Source organism: Elgaria multicarinata, chromosome 8 (assembly GCF_023053635.1).
Source record: "Elgaria multicarinata webbii isolate HBS135686 ecotype San Diego chromosome 8, rElgMul1.1.pri, whole genome shotgun sequence".
Taxonomy (NCBI): Eukaryota; Metazoa; Chordata; class Lepidosauria; order Squamata; family Anguidae; genus Elgaria; species Elgaria multicarinata.
The window spans coordinates 11,954,206-11,969,211 of NC_086178.1; the positions used below are offsets into that span (position 1 = coordinate 11,954,206).

At 50.0% G+C, this 15,006-nt stretch overlaps 1 protein-coding gene across 1 annotated transcript; it reads left to right on the top strand.

Annotated features, from left to right (window-relative positions):
* The first annotated feature begins 3,687 nt into the window (after positions 1-3,687).
* On the top strand, positions 3,688-10,415 carry LOC134402428 (heat shock protein beta-7-like). The gene is made up of 3 exons (XM_063131858.1): positions 3,688-3,844; positions 7,012-7,166; positions 10,242-10,415. The coding sequence occupies exons 1-3, from the start codon at positions 3,688-3,690 to the stop codon at positions 10,413-10,415; spliced, it is 486 nt and encodes a 161-aa protein (XP_062987928.1).
* The last annotated feature ends 4,591 nt before the right edge of the window (positions 10,416-15,006 follow it).

Consider the following 15,006-nt stretch of genomic DNA (forward strand, 5'->3'; position numbering starts at 1 on the left):
CCTCCCCCAAGAGTTTCTCCGAAATGGAACCCAGCCCATGGGATGAAAGAGGTCTGACATCCCTGATATTTGGTATCTCTGTTGAAGTAAATGGAGAAGATGGCGCACATCGGGATTTCACGGGCACATCAAGGGTCAACAGGGGACTGAACTGGGGATGGGGGTTGTGGCTTTTCCAAAAAGTTGCCCACCTAACGCTGGGGGAGCAGTGAGACTACAGCTGCAGACCTCGTGGAGAGAAAGAGGACAGAGATGAGGCCGTCACACGCCAAACCCATGCGCTGTGCATTTCTCTGATCCAAAGATCACAGTGCCACCAGCATCTCTAGCCAAGTACAGTTGCATTGAGGCAACCACGCGGGTGCAGAGACAAGCCAACCACTGTAATTTGACCGGGGACTAAGCAAGCTAAATCGCTCTTGCTAGGAATACACGCTCCGCACTCTTCAACCATGACCGGGATAACTGGAGATGAAGGTGTTGCTGTAGCCAGCTTGGGTGTGTGTGTGGGTATGTGGTAGGGGTGTGCACAGACCCCCCGCTCCGCTTCACTTGCAGATCCGCCATTTTCCGGATCGGGCCGCTCCGCCCCGCCCCCGCTCCGCCCACTTCCGCTCCGCTCCGCCCGGAGCTCCGGATCCGGATCCGGAGCTCCGTTTCCCCCCCCCCCCATAGGCTTGCATTGAAAGCTAAAAAATTATACAACTTTTTTTCTGTTCAAGTTAGAAACCTCATGTTTGGCACCATGACACCTCATGGGGATATACACACGCATGCCAAGTTTCAAAGCAATCCCATCATCCCCTGATTTTTGGCGAAGTTTTGAAAATCGGGCACCCCACACACACCATCCCTGCGAGGTGGGCAGGGGAGGAGGGAGGGAAGGCAGGCAGGCATGCAGCTGGCATTTCTGGGGGCATAAGGAAGTGAGCCAAGGATAAGCCAGTAATGCATATAAAATGGAATAAATCAATCAATAAACAAAGGAGGGGTGGAATTAAAAGCAGCAGTGTTGCTCAATAAACAACAAGAAGAACTTTTTTTAAAAGGCTATATCTGTCTTTTACCAGCAATAGGGGGACGTGCCCGGGGGAGGGGGAAGTAGCTGCCAGTTCAAGACACTGACAGCCACAGCTCCGAGAAGAAGTAAAACGCTCACTTCGACTCAGAACAGGCATTGCTCCACCACTGAAAAGTGACCATTCACTTCAACTCATGATAGGCATTGCTCCACCGTTTTACTCTCTTTGGAAGGCTCTAATGGCCTTCCAGTGCAGGAGAGAGTGGGGGCACGTCCACGATGAGATGCCCTAGGGGAGCTCATCCCCTTGCACCACATCGATTCAGTTGTTCACCAAGGTTAGGGTGGGGAGCAGTGCTGTGTTTCTATCTCTTATTCTTGGCTTAGTATATGATTTCAGGTTGTGTTTGTGCATTTGGTGGGGCTACTGTGTTAAAAAACACGGGGAAAAGTCCGTTCAGATGAAGAAAGAGAAGTTTCCCAGAATCCCAAGTTACCTGTTTTGCCTATGCCCTCCTCCAACTTTGGGATCATCATGACCGGGAGCTGACTCTGCCCCTCAGCCCTTTGAAAAAGGTATTTTTCCCGCCGATTTTTTAAAAACGTCTAGACCGCGACCCGTATGATGCAGAAAGTTGAGAGTGGTCTCAAAATGACCCCCATCCACGACTCTCTGTGCACAAGAATTTTCAGAACGATAGCTTAACCCCCCCCCCAGTTATCCCCGATTCTTTCCCTCAATGCAATCCTATGGGCAAAAAGCCGAAAACGCAGTTTGAGCCGCGCGGTTGACCCGATTTTCACAAAAATATAGCCCGCGACCCGTACGATGCAGAAAGTTGAGAGTGGTCTCAAAATGACCCCCATCCACGACTCTCTGTGCACAAGAATTTCCAGAACGATAGCTTAAACCCCCCCCCCCAGTTATCCCCGATTCTTTCCCTCAATGCAATCCTATGGGCGAAAAGCCGAAAATGCAGTTTGAGCCGCGCGGTTGACCCGATTTTCACAAAAATATAGCCCGCGACCCAGACAACGCAGAAAGTTGAGAGTGGTCTCAAAATGACCCCCATCCACGACTCTCTGTGCACAAGAATTTCCAGAACGATAGCTTCAAAAACAACGTAGTTATGCGCGATTATTTGCCGCAATGCAATCCTATGGCGAAATGTTTTCAAGATGGCGACCGGAGCGCTCCGCCTGAACTCGGAGCTCCGAAAAATGGTCGCTTCTCTTCGCCTTGCTTCTAGGGGGTCCGCGGTCCGCTCCTACTCCGCCTCTGGGTAAGGCGGAGCAGGCCAATCCGCTACTGCTTCTACGCTCCTAATCGGAGCGGAGCACATCCCTAGTATGTGGGTGAGCCTTGTCACACCAAGGAATCATAGAATCATACAATAGTTGGGCTGGAAGGGGCCTAAAAGGCCATTGAGTCCAACCCCCTGCTCAATGCAGGAATACACCTTGAAGCATCCTGACAGATGGCTGTCCAGCTGCCTCTTGAAGGCCTCTAGGGTGGGAGAGCCCACAACCTCCCTAGGGAACTGGTTCCATTTTCGTACTGCTCTAACAGTCAGGAAGATTTTCCTGATGTCCAGCCGGAATGTGGCTTCCTGTAACTTGAGCCTATTATTCCGTGTCCAGGGCAGGCTCTACTCTACTGCTTTATAATGGTTTTATAACGGTTTGACAACTGTTTGGATCAAGGACAAATTCCATTTTGAAAGTGTTATATCCTGCATGGTGTAGATCTGGCCCTGCACTCTGGGAGGATCGAGAAGAGATCCTCTGTGTGACAACCTTTCAAGTATCTGAAGAGTGCTATCAGGTCTCCCCTCAATCTTCTCTTCTCCAGGCTAAACATGCCCAGTTCTTTCAATCACTCCTCGTAGGGCTTTGTTTCCAACCGTTCCAATCGTTATTGCCTTGAAGAAGTACTTTGCCCGAAACGCGTCGGCAACTCACCAATAAATAACTTGTAATAGATCTCCGTTCCCACCTTTCGCCTTTGGCTTTTTCTCATGCGTTACTTGGTGTTTCCTTTTCTTTTGCTGGTCTTCTGATCACAGCCTGACTTTCCGGCTTAACCACTGCGGTTAAAGCCATGGTTTAAGGTGTCTTCTGAACGGGGCCATTATTGTATTTCCACCACCAAGGATGCGGAGAGGTGCGTGTGGAAATCCCGGCCTCGTGTTCCAAAATCGCATGCCTGGCTTTGGGTCCTGCACACCTTGACTTGTGGTGAGGGAGGGGGGGGTGCCATTTGATGCTCTGTGCCGGGCAGCCAAACGCCTGGGGATGGCCCTGACACCCCTCCGGCCGGCCGCAGCCATTGTCTGAGGGGCCCTTTTGTTGTGAAAGCGGTGCAGGCAGCCAGTCACGCGGGTGACTAAGGAGCAGACTGAGGAGGTGAGAAGAGAGAGGGTGTGTGTGTGTGTTACCCTGCCCCATTCTCCTCATCACCCTTCACTGCCTGCCGCTGAGAATGCAGACTCCCTTATCTCGCATTCCAGCGAACAGGACGCAAGAGGCTACGCCAATTATGGACATTCGATGGACTCACCAAGGACAAGGCTGTGCCTTTCCCCCACCCCGGCTCATGCAGTCCCCCTTTCACATAAGCACACAGGCCTCGGTCCCAGCACAGAGCTGCCACCGTCGCCGGGGCCATGTCTTCCACCCGGAGCTCATCCTCGTCCACCTTCCGCTCAGAGCACATCAGTACTTACAGCCCCACCGCACAGGGCTGCTTCGAACCTCTGCTTGACCCTCCCCACGGGATCTTCGGGGCCACCGGGAGGGCCCGGGAGTCTTACGGCTACTCAGGTGAGCGATTTCGGTGCCCCCCCCCTTTTCCTCTTTGGGCTTGTGGAACCAGAGGCAAGCCAGGGTGGGCCCTGAGGCTTTTGCAAACTGAACATGCCACACGTCTTATATGGTAGGCAAAGCAGAGTAACAAGGGCACTCACCCTTCCCCAACATTGCAGATGTGTTGTTGGATGGATTACAGCACCCATCATGCCCAGCCAGCCTGGCCAATGGAGCTCCTGCAGTTTGTGAACCGCCCAGAGAGCTCCGGCTATTGGGCGGTATAGAAATGTAATAAATATTTATTTATTTATTTATTTATTTATTTATTTATTTATTTATTACATGAGTATATTACTAAATATACTCACGTAGCCACTGCTAGCCTCTGATAAGCGACACGGACTGTGGCGCGTTCATGACCGAGGCATGCAGGGAATTCTGGGCGTGCTGAGTGTCAGCCGTCGCAGGACGGCCTCTGTGCATGGGAAGAGAGGTTAGAGAAGGCAGCAGAAGCCACGATGACCTTGGCTGGTTATGAAGATGTGGGGCCCTGTACACAACTACCTTCAGAGAGGAAGACCCTGTTCAGATCACACGCTAAGCAACTGTGGTTAAACATTTTGCACTAAACTTTACGGATTAATGTGTCATGTCTAGGGTGACCATATGGAAAGGAGGACAGGGCTCCTGTATATTTAACAGTTGCATAGAAAAGGGAATTTCAGCAGGGGTCATTTGTAGGCATGCGGCACCTGGTGAAATTCCCACTTCCTCACAACAGTTCAAGCTACAGGAGCCCTGCCCTCTTGATCAGATACAAAAGCACTCACTTTGCTTTGAAACAATGCCAGTCTAGGTAAGAACATTTACTGTGGTTGTTCTTAAGGTAAAGTGGGGGGGGGGGGAGGGAACCCTGGCAGATGCCACAAAAGGGCACCCGGGCACCGTGTTTACCAACACCTGACCTATGACTTCTTGGGCCACGCCAGCTCCTGAAAGACATCACCAGAATGTCACCAGCTATTGATTCTCCTTTGTCAGGTCTTAAGATGCATTGTCTCAAGGCAGCCAACCCACTGATAAGTCTACTTTAGAGTCAGGAATTACAGGGCTGGAAGGGAGACTGAATTTCTTCACACTCAGAGGCACTGGGATCCCTAGAAGGTCAATCAAATCCCAGCCCCCACTGCATAACCATACTGGCTTTGCTTTGATATCATACAAGTACAAGTACATAGAATAGCATCCCCTTAGAAGTAGGGTGACCATATGAAAAGGAGGACAGGGCTCCTGTATCTTTAACAGTTGCGTAGAAAAGGGAATTTCAGCAGGTGCCATCTGTATGCATGCAACACCTGGTGAAATTCCCTCTTCATCACAACAGTTAAAGCTGCAGGAGCTATACTAGAGTGACCACATTTAAAAGAGGGCAAGGCTCCTGCAGCTTTAACTGTGGTGATGAAGAGGGAATTTCACCAGGTTCTCCATATATACAAATAACACCTGCTGAAATTCCCTCTTCAATACAACTGTTAAAGATGCAGGAGCCCTGTCCTCCTTTTCGTATGGTCACCCTACTTAGAAGAAGCATTCCCTTCTGAAGGACGATGTGGGAAAGAAGGAGGAAGACATGATACTTGCAGTGGAGGCTGGTGCCTCCGATGTCAGTGGGGCAGTGAATTCGCTCCAGGTCTCAGTCAGAACCAGTCGCGAGTGATGGAAACTGCTGTGGATCTTGGACAGCCTCCTTTAGGGTTCTGACTTCTGCCTGAAACCCTAAAGCTGCTACCAGTCAGTGCTGACAATACTGGGCTAAATTAAGAACCTTGGCGGCAGGGCCTTCTGTGTGGTGGCACCCACCCTCTGAAAGACCCTCCCTCGTGTGATTCAGGAGGTGGAAAACATAATATCTTTTAAATGTCTCCTCAAGATATACCTTTTTACTAGGGTGACCATGTGAAAAGGAGGACAGGGCTCCTGTATCTTTAACAGCTGCATAGAAAAGGGAATTGCAGCAGGTGTCATTTGTATATATGGAGAACCTGGTGAAATTCCCTCTTCATCACCACAGTTAAAGCTGCAGGAGCTATACTAGAGTGACCAGATTTAAAAGGGGGCAGGGCACCTGTAACTTTAACTGTTGTGATGAAGAGAAAATTTCACCAGTTTCCTCATATATACAAATGACACCTGCAGAAATTTCCTTTTCAATACAACTGTTAAAGATACAGGAGCCCTATCCTCCTTTTCATATGGTCACCCTATTTTTACACAGGCTTTCCCTAGTCTTTAATGTAGTTGGTTTTATATTGCCTTTTAAACTTCTAATGTTTTAAATTTATACTTTTATTTTGCGTTTTTTTATTTGTGCACTGCCCAGAGAGCTTTGGCTGATGGGCAGTATAAAAATGTAAAAAATAAAATAAATAAATGGACCCAGGTTCTGACTCAGCACATGGTAGCTTCCTGTGTCTGGTTCTGACTGAGACCCGGAACAGATTTACCACCCACTGACATCGGAGCCACCAGCCTCCACTGCAAGTGTCATGTCTTCCTCCTTGTATAGGGTGACCATATGGAAAGGAGGACAGGGCTCCTGTATCTTTAACAGTTGCACAGAAAAGGGAATTTCAGCAGGTCTCGTTTGTATGCATGCAGCACCTGGTGAAATTCCCTCTTCATCACGACAGTGAAAGCTGCAGGAGTCCTGCCCTCTTTTAAATCTGGTCACCCTAGTATAGGTCCTGCAGCTTTCACTGTTGTGATGAAGAGGGAATTTCACCAGGTTCTCCATATATACAAACAACACCTGCTGAAATCCCCTTTTCTGTGCAACTGTTAAAGATACAGGAGCCCTGTCCTCCTTTCCATAGGGTCACCCTATCCTTATATGAGTACTTGTATGACACACACACACACACGGGTCCATCCCCAATTCAGAAAGTACAGCTTGCCAAGCCGGGGGCAGACAAGCTGCACCTGTTGAACATCTCTTTCTTGCCCATTTCTGAAAGCCACGGGAGGCCTGCCTGCTTCCTCACCTCTGGCAGGCGCTTCTCCTCCTCCTCCTCTTCCCCCCACCCCGCCTCTGTCCGGATCATGCATCCCCGGGAGCCTGGCCGCAGTGGCCAGTCGCGCGCTTGACTGTCCCGCACTTCCTGCACTCTTTGCTGTCTGTGCAGGCTCGCCCCCACCGGCGCACCCCTCCGCTCTGGGCAGCAGCAACGTGATCGCCAACGGGGACAAGTACCAGGTCATGGCCGACGTCAGCCAGTTTGAGCCCCAAGACATTGTGGTCACCACCTACAACTACTGTATTGTCATCCAGGCAGAGAAGGTGAGTGCCGGCTTGCAGAGCCAGGTTGCTCCGAAGTGATGGGGAAGGGGGGGGGGATGTGGGTCTGCTGGATGTGGGTCTGTCTGCCTGTCTGCCTGTCTGTCTCTCTTCCCACTCGCTTCAGTTCATTGCTGCGATCTAAGGTAGGGTGACCACATGGAAAGGAGGACAGGGCTCCTGTATCTTTAACAGTTGTATTGAAAAGGAAATTTCAGCAGGTGTCATTTGTATATATGGGGAGCCTGGTGACATTCCCTCTTCATCACATCCGTTAAAGCTGCAGGTGCCCTGCCCTCTTTTAAATCTGGTCACTCTAGTGTAGCTCCTGCAGCTTTACCTGTTGTGATGAAGAGGGAATTTCACCAGGTTCTCCATATATACAAATGACACCTGCTGAAATTCCCTTTTCTATGCAACTGCTAAAGATACAGGAGCCCTGTCCTCCTTTCCATATGGTCACCCTAGTTAATAAGCTATAGTGGCTGGTCATGTTCTGGCTCATTTCCCCAATTACCGTCGCTGTGATGTGTGAACCCAGTGTGGGAGGATGGCTGGGTTCCTTGAACAAACCGGCCAGCCACCTGACAACAGAGTGTGGTGTCTAGTTGGTAGGGATGTGCTCCGCTTCTAATCGGACCGGAGAAGCAGTAGCGGAGCGGGGGGCTTCGCCTGCCCTTAAGGCGGAGGCGAAGAGGATTGGGGGGCCGGCGGAGCGTGGCGAAGAGGATTGAGGTGAAGGCGGATCCTTCACCTTGATCCGGAGCTCCGCCGGAAAGGTAAGTGGGGTTTACTGGGCCCTGCCGCTGTCGCTGTCGCCCATGCGGCGACAGCAGCAGGGCCCGGTAACGCCCCCCGCCCTCCTCTCCCTTACCTGTCTCCGTCCGCGGTCCGTCAGCGTCTCCAATTGAGCCCGTGGTTCCAGCAGGAAGTCTGGGCCGCACTTGCGGCCCAGACTTCCTGGTGGAACCGCGGGCTCAATTGAAGACGGCGACGGACCGCGGACGGAGGCAGGTAAGGCCCCCCTCCCCCTTGGTCCCTGTGGCAACGGCGACAGGGCCCGGTAAACCCCCCCATGGGGGGGGGACCGGAGCTCCGATCCGGATCCAGAGCTCCGAGCGGAGCAGAGTGGGCACAGGCGGAGTGGGGGCGGGGCGGAGCAGGCCGATCCGAAAATGGTGGATCTTAAAATGAAGCGGAGTGGGGGATCCGTGCACACCCCTACTAGTTGGTTTGTTAACCACCTCAACAACTAAGACTCGCCAGGTTCACATGGCCTGATAACCTGCACCTAGCAAGAGTAATTAGGGAAATGAGCTGGCACGCGTTGGGGGTGGTTAACAAGTCACTGGCTGAGTTCGGACGCCACGCTAATCCACGGTTGTTTCCCGTTCTGTTCCTATTACCCACCCACCCCAGTTGATCAGCGTGTCTGCCAAACTCAGCCACTGTGGCATATTGTTCATTAAAGTTCATTGTTTTTAACTTTTGTAAACCGCCCAGCGAGCTTCGGCTATGGGGCGGTATATAAATGTAATAAAATAAATAAATAAAATATTCACCACCTCCATGTCAGGTGAACCCAGTCAGAAAGAGAGGCCCCAGGTTCAAATTCCAGATAGGGATGAGAAAAACGTCCGTGCGACTTTGCAGAGCTGCCTGTGGTCTGTGTAGACCAGAGATGGACCTACTGGACCTATTGGGACCTGCTGGTACATCTCTGGGTGATTTCCAGTAGATCAATCAATCGTTTCCAACTCCTCATGTGATTTAACAAAAATGCTTTCTTCAACATTTTAATTTGGCTTTTAGCATCCCTGGCCTGTTTTCATTCCGATAAAGTCCTTCTCAGCATATGCATGGCTTATGGAACACAGTGGCCCCGTTCAGACGACACCTTAAATCAGGACTCTAACCACAGTGGTTAAGCCAGAAATCCAGGCTGTGTTTAGAAGACACCTTAAACCATGGTTTTAACCATGGTCAATAAAGCTTATTTCCTTAGTCACTGTGGTTAAAGCCGTGGTTTAAGGTGTCTTCTGAACACAGCCTGGCTTTCTAGCTTAACCACCATGGTTAAAGCCATGGTTTAAGGTGTCTTCTGAACACAGCCTGGCTTTCTAGCTTAACCACCATGGTTAAAGCCATGGTTTAAGGTGTCTTCTGAACACAGCCTGGCTTTCTAGCTTAACCACCATGGTTAAAGCCATGGTTTAAGGTGTCTTCTGAACACAGCCTGGCTTTCTAGCTTAACCACCATGGTTAAAGCCATGGTTTAAGGTGTCTTCTGAATGGGGCCACAGTGTGGTTGGCTCAAGCCCTGATCCACCATTTTGCATCTGATCCCGCCCTGCCCCAAGCCACCTGGCTCCAGTTGCTGGACTTCAGAGAGCTAGGAGGGGAAACAAGTAGGACCCATCAGCCTGAAGTCTGCCCAAAACTGGTGTAGACAGAACCAGTGGAGGCTGGTGGCTCTGAAGTCAGTGGGGTGGTGAATCTCTTCCAGGTTTCAGTCCGAACTCTAAAGGTCTGACATCAGGGCCGTAAACCTCCACTGGTCTCACCTCACACCTGGAATCACAGAATCATAAAACTACAGCATTGGAAGGAACCTTGGAGATGAGTAAGGGACATCTTCAAACTGAGGATGGTCCTCTGACAGCCCGTGGAGGTTGGTGTCTCCCATGTCAGTGGGTCAGTGAATCTGCTCTGCATTTCAGACAGAACTCTAAAAGGAGCTGTCCAAGGTGCAATGTTCTGACTGAAATTCAGACCAGATTCACTGGACTGATTCAATCTAAGGCACCTTCCTGTCTTCCTAACCACTCACATAAGCAATCGTAAGTTATAGAGATTTTGGTTGGAAGGGGAACACATCTTCGAAGACCATTTGAACCTCTAGAATTTGAACCTCTTGAGGAGCATTTGATCCTCTTTGTGCTCACGGTGCCATTTTTTTTAAAAAACAAAACCTCCCTTTTAGCCAATGCGGGCTGAGTATTTGGGTTGTGCCTGTAGGAGAATTCAAGGATCGATTTGTGAGGAATGCCTAAGCCGGTGCATTTGTTTGCTCTGCAGGTGGCAGAAGACGGCACCATCTCTAACACCTTCACCCACAAGTGCCAACTCCCAGCAGACATGGATCCCCTGTCCATCAGTTGCTCTCTGAACGATGCTGGCAACTTGATCATCACTGCCAGGCGGCAATTCCTGGCTCCGCCACCCGTCTATCGCAGCGAGGTCAAGCTCTAGTAGCCCTCCTGGTCATGCCTGGAAAAGCATGTCCTAAAGTCGTCCCCACTTTTGATAGATTTGTCCAGCCACTAGTTTGATGCTTGCTTTGGTCAGCACCTGTTCCGTCATGCGCCGTTGCAGAACACCCAAACTTCTGCTAGCCGTGCATGCTGGTTTCTGCCTCCACGTCCGCTACCTGTAGAGGTATGGATACCTTTGCAGAAGTTGTTAATGAAATCTCTGCAGCCTGCCATGGGACTTGCAAAGAAACACACACACACACCTGCCCTGGTTGTAGAAACCACAGAAAGCACAGCAAGAGCTGGAGAGGCCCTTCATCTCGCTCAAACATCTCCTGTTTTCTTTCTCTCCCTGCCCCCCCTCCCCACATCACCTGCAAGCCCTCTGCTTCTCATCCGAATTGCGTCTGTGGGGTCCTAAAAATGAGTAATTTATTTCACGTTCATAATTGGCAACTCACAGAAGTTTGTGGGTCCATTACATGATGTCGTTGACGACCAGAACGTCTCCTGTGCTATCCCCTGGAAATCCCGCTATTAAAAGAACCACAGTTAATGTGGTAATATCCGAAAAAAAGCTGGCTCTCCCAGTTTGTAACTCTAGCGTTGTGCAATAATTCCACCACTAGAAGGAGCGGTCTCAATGGAGGTGAACAGAGCACGCAGAGAGGGGAAGTATTCAATACAAATCACGTGGCCGCGCGTGTAATTGGGGGGTGGATTAGCATTTGTGGGGCAGGGCACCCTGATTGAAATCAAGGTGATTAAGATTGAAATCAATGATAGACCCATTTAAATCATTGGTTTAAATCAAGTGATGTCTCCCTTTAATATTCAAATACGCCCCAAGTGATGGTGCAAATTTCACCATTAAACCATACGAATTTACAACTAAACAGATTATTATTTACACTGTCATTTTGTTCGGACAACCAGGCCTTGTGCCTCTTTGTCACACTGTATACATTTTGCATCCTTTCTTTTTTATTTCTACCTAGGTAGAGGGAATGGCATTATTCCTATATAGCAGGTGTGCCAAGCCTCTTTCAGCCAAGGGTAGAATTCAATCATGGAAAAGGAACGAGAAACTACTTTTAGATGGGGACGTGCCCCCTGAAGTCATCTGGCCCATGCCCCCCCCCGCCGGTGGGGGTCAATTCACGCCCCCACCTGAATCTGGTTGCCCACTCCTTCTGGTGCAAATTATTGAGCTGGAATGGGGGAGGGCATTGATTATTGCAGAACAGAAAGATTTTGGATTTTGAGTAGGGTGTTTTGGGTTTGTTGTTGGTGTGTGTTTTGGAGTGTTGGTACTTGAATCTTTCTTGAGTCTTCCCCCTTCTCTCACTGTTACCTCATGCCTCTATTTCTCTTTCTGCTTGTCTTTTTTTTTAAAAAAATACAAAATTTCTATATATAAAAAGTCTTCTAGTGTATTTGTTCCAATCCTTCCCCCTTCCTTCCCCTCCCTCCATTTTTCCCAGAAAAAAATAATAATCAAATTTTACCAGTTGGTTACACAAATACCACTGCACCTATCTGGAATTTAGCAGACATGAGCACCTCCACAGTGTCTGTAATAGGGCTGTGCTCCGCTTCGCTTCGGAGCGTGGAAGCAATAACGAGGCGGCCTGATTCGCCTCTGACAAAGGCGGAGACAAAGCGGGTCGGGGGGGCTGCGGATCGAGGCGAAGAGGATCGAGACCAAGCAGATCCTTCACCTCGATTCGGAGCTCCGAAAAAAAGGTAAGTGGGGGCTTACCTGGCGCTGCTGCAGTCCATGTGGCAACATCAGCAGAGCCAGGTAAGGGGGAAGAGGGATGGGGGGCTTACCTGCCTCTGTCGCGGTCCGGTGGGGGCTTCACCTGAGCCCAAAGACTCGAACTTGAAGACCAGGCCGCAACTGCGGCCTGGTCTTCCGCTTTGAGTCTTTGGGCTCAGGTGAAGCCACTGCTGGAACATGATGGATGCAGGTAAGGGGGAGGAGGGAGGGGGCCTTGCCTGGCACTGCCGCTGCTGCGGAACTCCGATTCAGATCCGGAACTCCGCAGCGGAGCAGACCATAGGTGGATTGATGTGAGGCGGAACGGGCCCGATCCAGAATTTGCGGATCGGGTGCAGATCGGATCGGGGGGTCCGTGCACAGCCCTAGTCTGTAAGGCATCCAAATTTCATGTTTGTATCATGGAAATCCGAATAATTTGGAAATCTGAATCTTGCTACGGCTGTGCACACACACACACACACACACACACACACACACCGGCGATTCGCTATGGATTGATTTGGACCCATTTCAATTTGCTTCAGATCTAAAACCCGAATCTCGATTTGGATTTTGGATCCGAAGCAAATTGAAATGGGTCCGAATCGATCCAAACCAAATCGGCGGGAGTCCGTGCACAGCCGTAGCTGGAATGTGTTTGTTGATGGAGGCCAACGTCGTTGCCTACGTTTTTGGCCCCTCCTTGGGGGCGTGGCTATAGGGACGGTCACGATGAGCTCCTGCACTTCCAAACCACTGGGCACACAGCATTTTCATTACTATGATGACATCCCCCTAACCTAAACCTGCACCCGCAAATCTGGAAGTAATAGTAGCTGCTTCCCCCCCCCCCAACTGACCAACCCCCTTTAGAAATCTCTTTTTAAAGGCTGCACATGACTTTGGCAGAGGAGCTGTTGGCTCCAGGCTTCTTTCCAAGGAGACGCTAGCTGCTCATTACATCTCTCTAGCCCTGCTGGCTTCATTTCCGTTCCCCTTTCCAGTCCCATCCAAAGAATCCCTGGCTCAGCATTCTCACGCGCAGCTCCCGGAAGGCCTGCCCAGACTCTGTTGGAGAGAGAGAGAGAGAGAGAGAGTCCTGGCAAAAAAAGAAAGAAGAAATGAACTGAAAATTTTCCTCCAATCTGGAAGGAGAGAACTGTAAGATATGGCCTCGGGCCGAGAGCACAGTACTGCTTTCCTAGAATCCTCCCACGATGAATGGAGGCCAGTTCCCGTGTGACGAAATCCCCGCTGAGCAACATGGAACTGGGTATCTAGCACAGAATTTGGCTTCTGGCGGTGGGGATGGGGGCAGCGGAGAAAAGATTTCTATATATATATATATATAAAAAAAAACACAACTAAGCAAGATTGCAGCCTTTAACGTAAAACCTTAAAAGTATGCCAAAGGATTGGGCAAGTCTTTCCAAAGGTGCACTGTAATATATAATAACGCACGTATTGGCAGAAATGCACATGAAAATACGACTGAATTTTCATTCAAACTTAAAAGAACAACAACCCATCCCTGAAAGTTGAGGACGGACGGAATTTAAAACGGGAAAAATGAGGAACTAAGAGAGACCCAAAGGGTTAGATTCCGCCTCCCTGAGACATTCTGCAGGCAAATCATGCACTATACGACGAAGCTATGGCTCCTCCAATGAGGCTTCCCCAGAACAGTAGCCCTCACATAAATTGTGGGGCCTAGGAACGCAACCCCAGGATTTGGTGCCCCCCAAAGGGTGGGGTGGCTGGGATCCCACCATGGGCTCCTTTTTGTTCTGCAATAATCAGTGCCCCACATTGCAGTTCAATATTTTGCACCAGAAGGAGCAAGCAACTAGTTTTAGATGGGGACGTGCCAACTGAAGTCATCTGGCCCATGCCCCCCCCCCAGTGGGGGACAATTCACACCCCCACCTGAATCTGGTTGCCCACTCCTTCTGGTGCAAAATATTGAGCTGGAATGCAGGGCATTGATTATGGCGGAACAGAAAGAATTTGTCTTTAAAAGGTCTGCATGCCAGATAAACTGACCCCCACCCCCCCACTCTTTGTGGTGCTCCCCCCTCCCTGAACTTTTAGGCTGGCTATGGGCCTGCTCAGCCCATGCTGGGAAGCACAGACATTCCCCTGCGCAGTGCTGGTTGAGTCCCCAGTTTCATGCAGTCATTCCTATGGGGGTGACACGCACCATGCAGATGGAAGTTGACGTGCTGCTATAACGTCCGTTTATCCCAGTGCTGGCCAAGTTCCCCGCTGTCTGCTTTCCTGCTGCTATCTCAAATTAAAGATAACAATGGCGCTTCCCTTGGGGTGGGGTGGGATCCCTCCAGCAGGCAGGACTTGGAAAGCAAGGAGGAATGGTAGTAGTCTTTGTGGTTTAGATGAGGTTCTGTAGGCTGGAAGTTGCACTCCCATGTCCTACACATACTGTGATGGCAGGCAGTGGATGCTGGTGGCTCCCATGTCAGTGGGGCAGTGAATCTGCTCCGGGTTTCTGTCTGAACCAGACAAAACTCTGCGTCATATGAACTATACAGCACCACGGTGCAGCCACCACGGGATGTACAGGGTGCATAGACTGCCCTGAAGTGGGCAAAATGTGTCCCATATTTTAAGATCTCTGAAAGAAAGAAAAATTGGTCTATTTCATACTAAAACTTCCCTCCTAAACATATTATTTCTGAAATAAATGGGGGGAAACTTACTTTAGACCTATACTACAGAAGGACAGATTAATTTTGAAAAATATTAATTTGTGTTTAGAATTTCTTTTCTTTTTCTATTAGGCACCCTGTGTGAGGGGAGACATGAT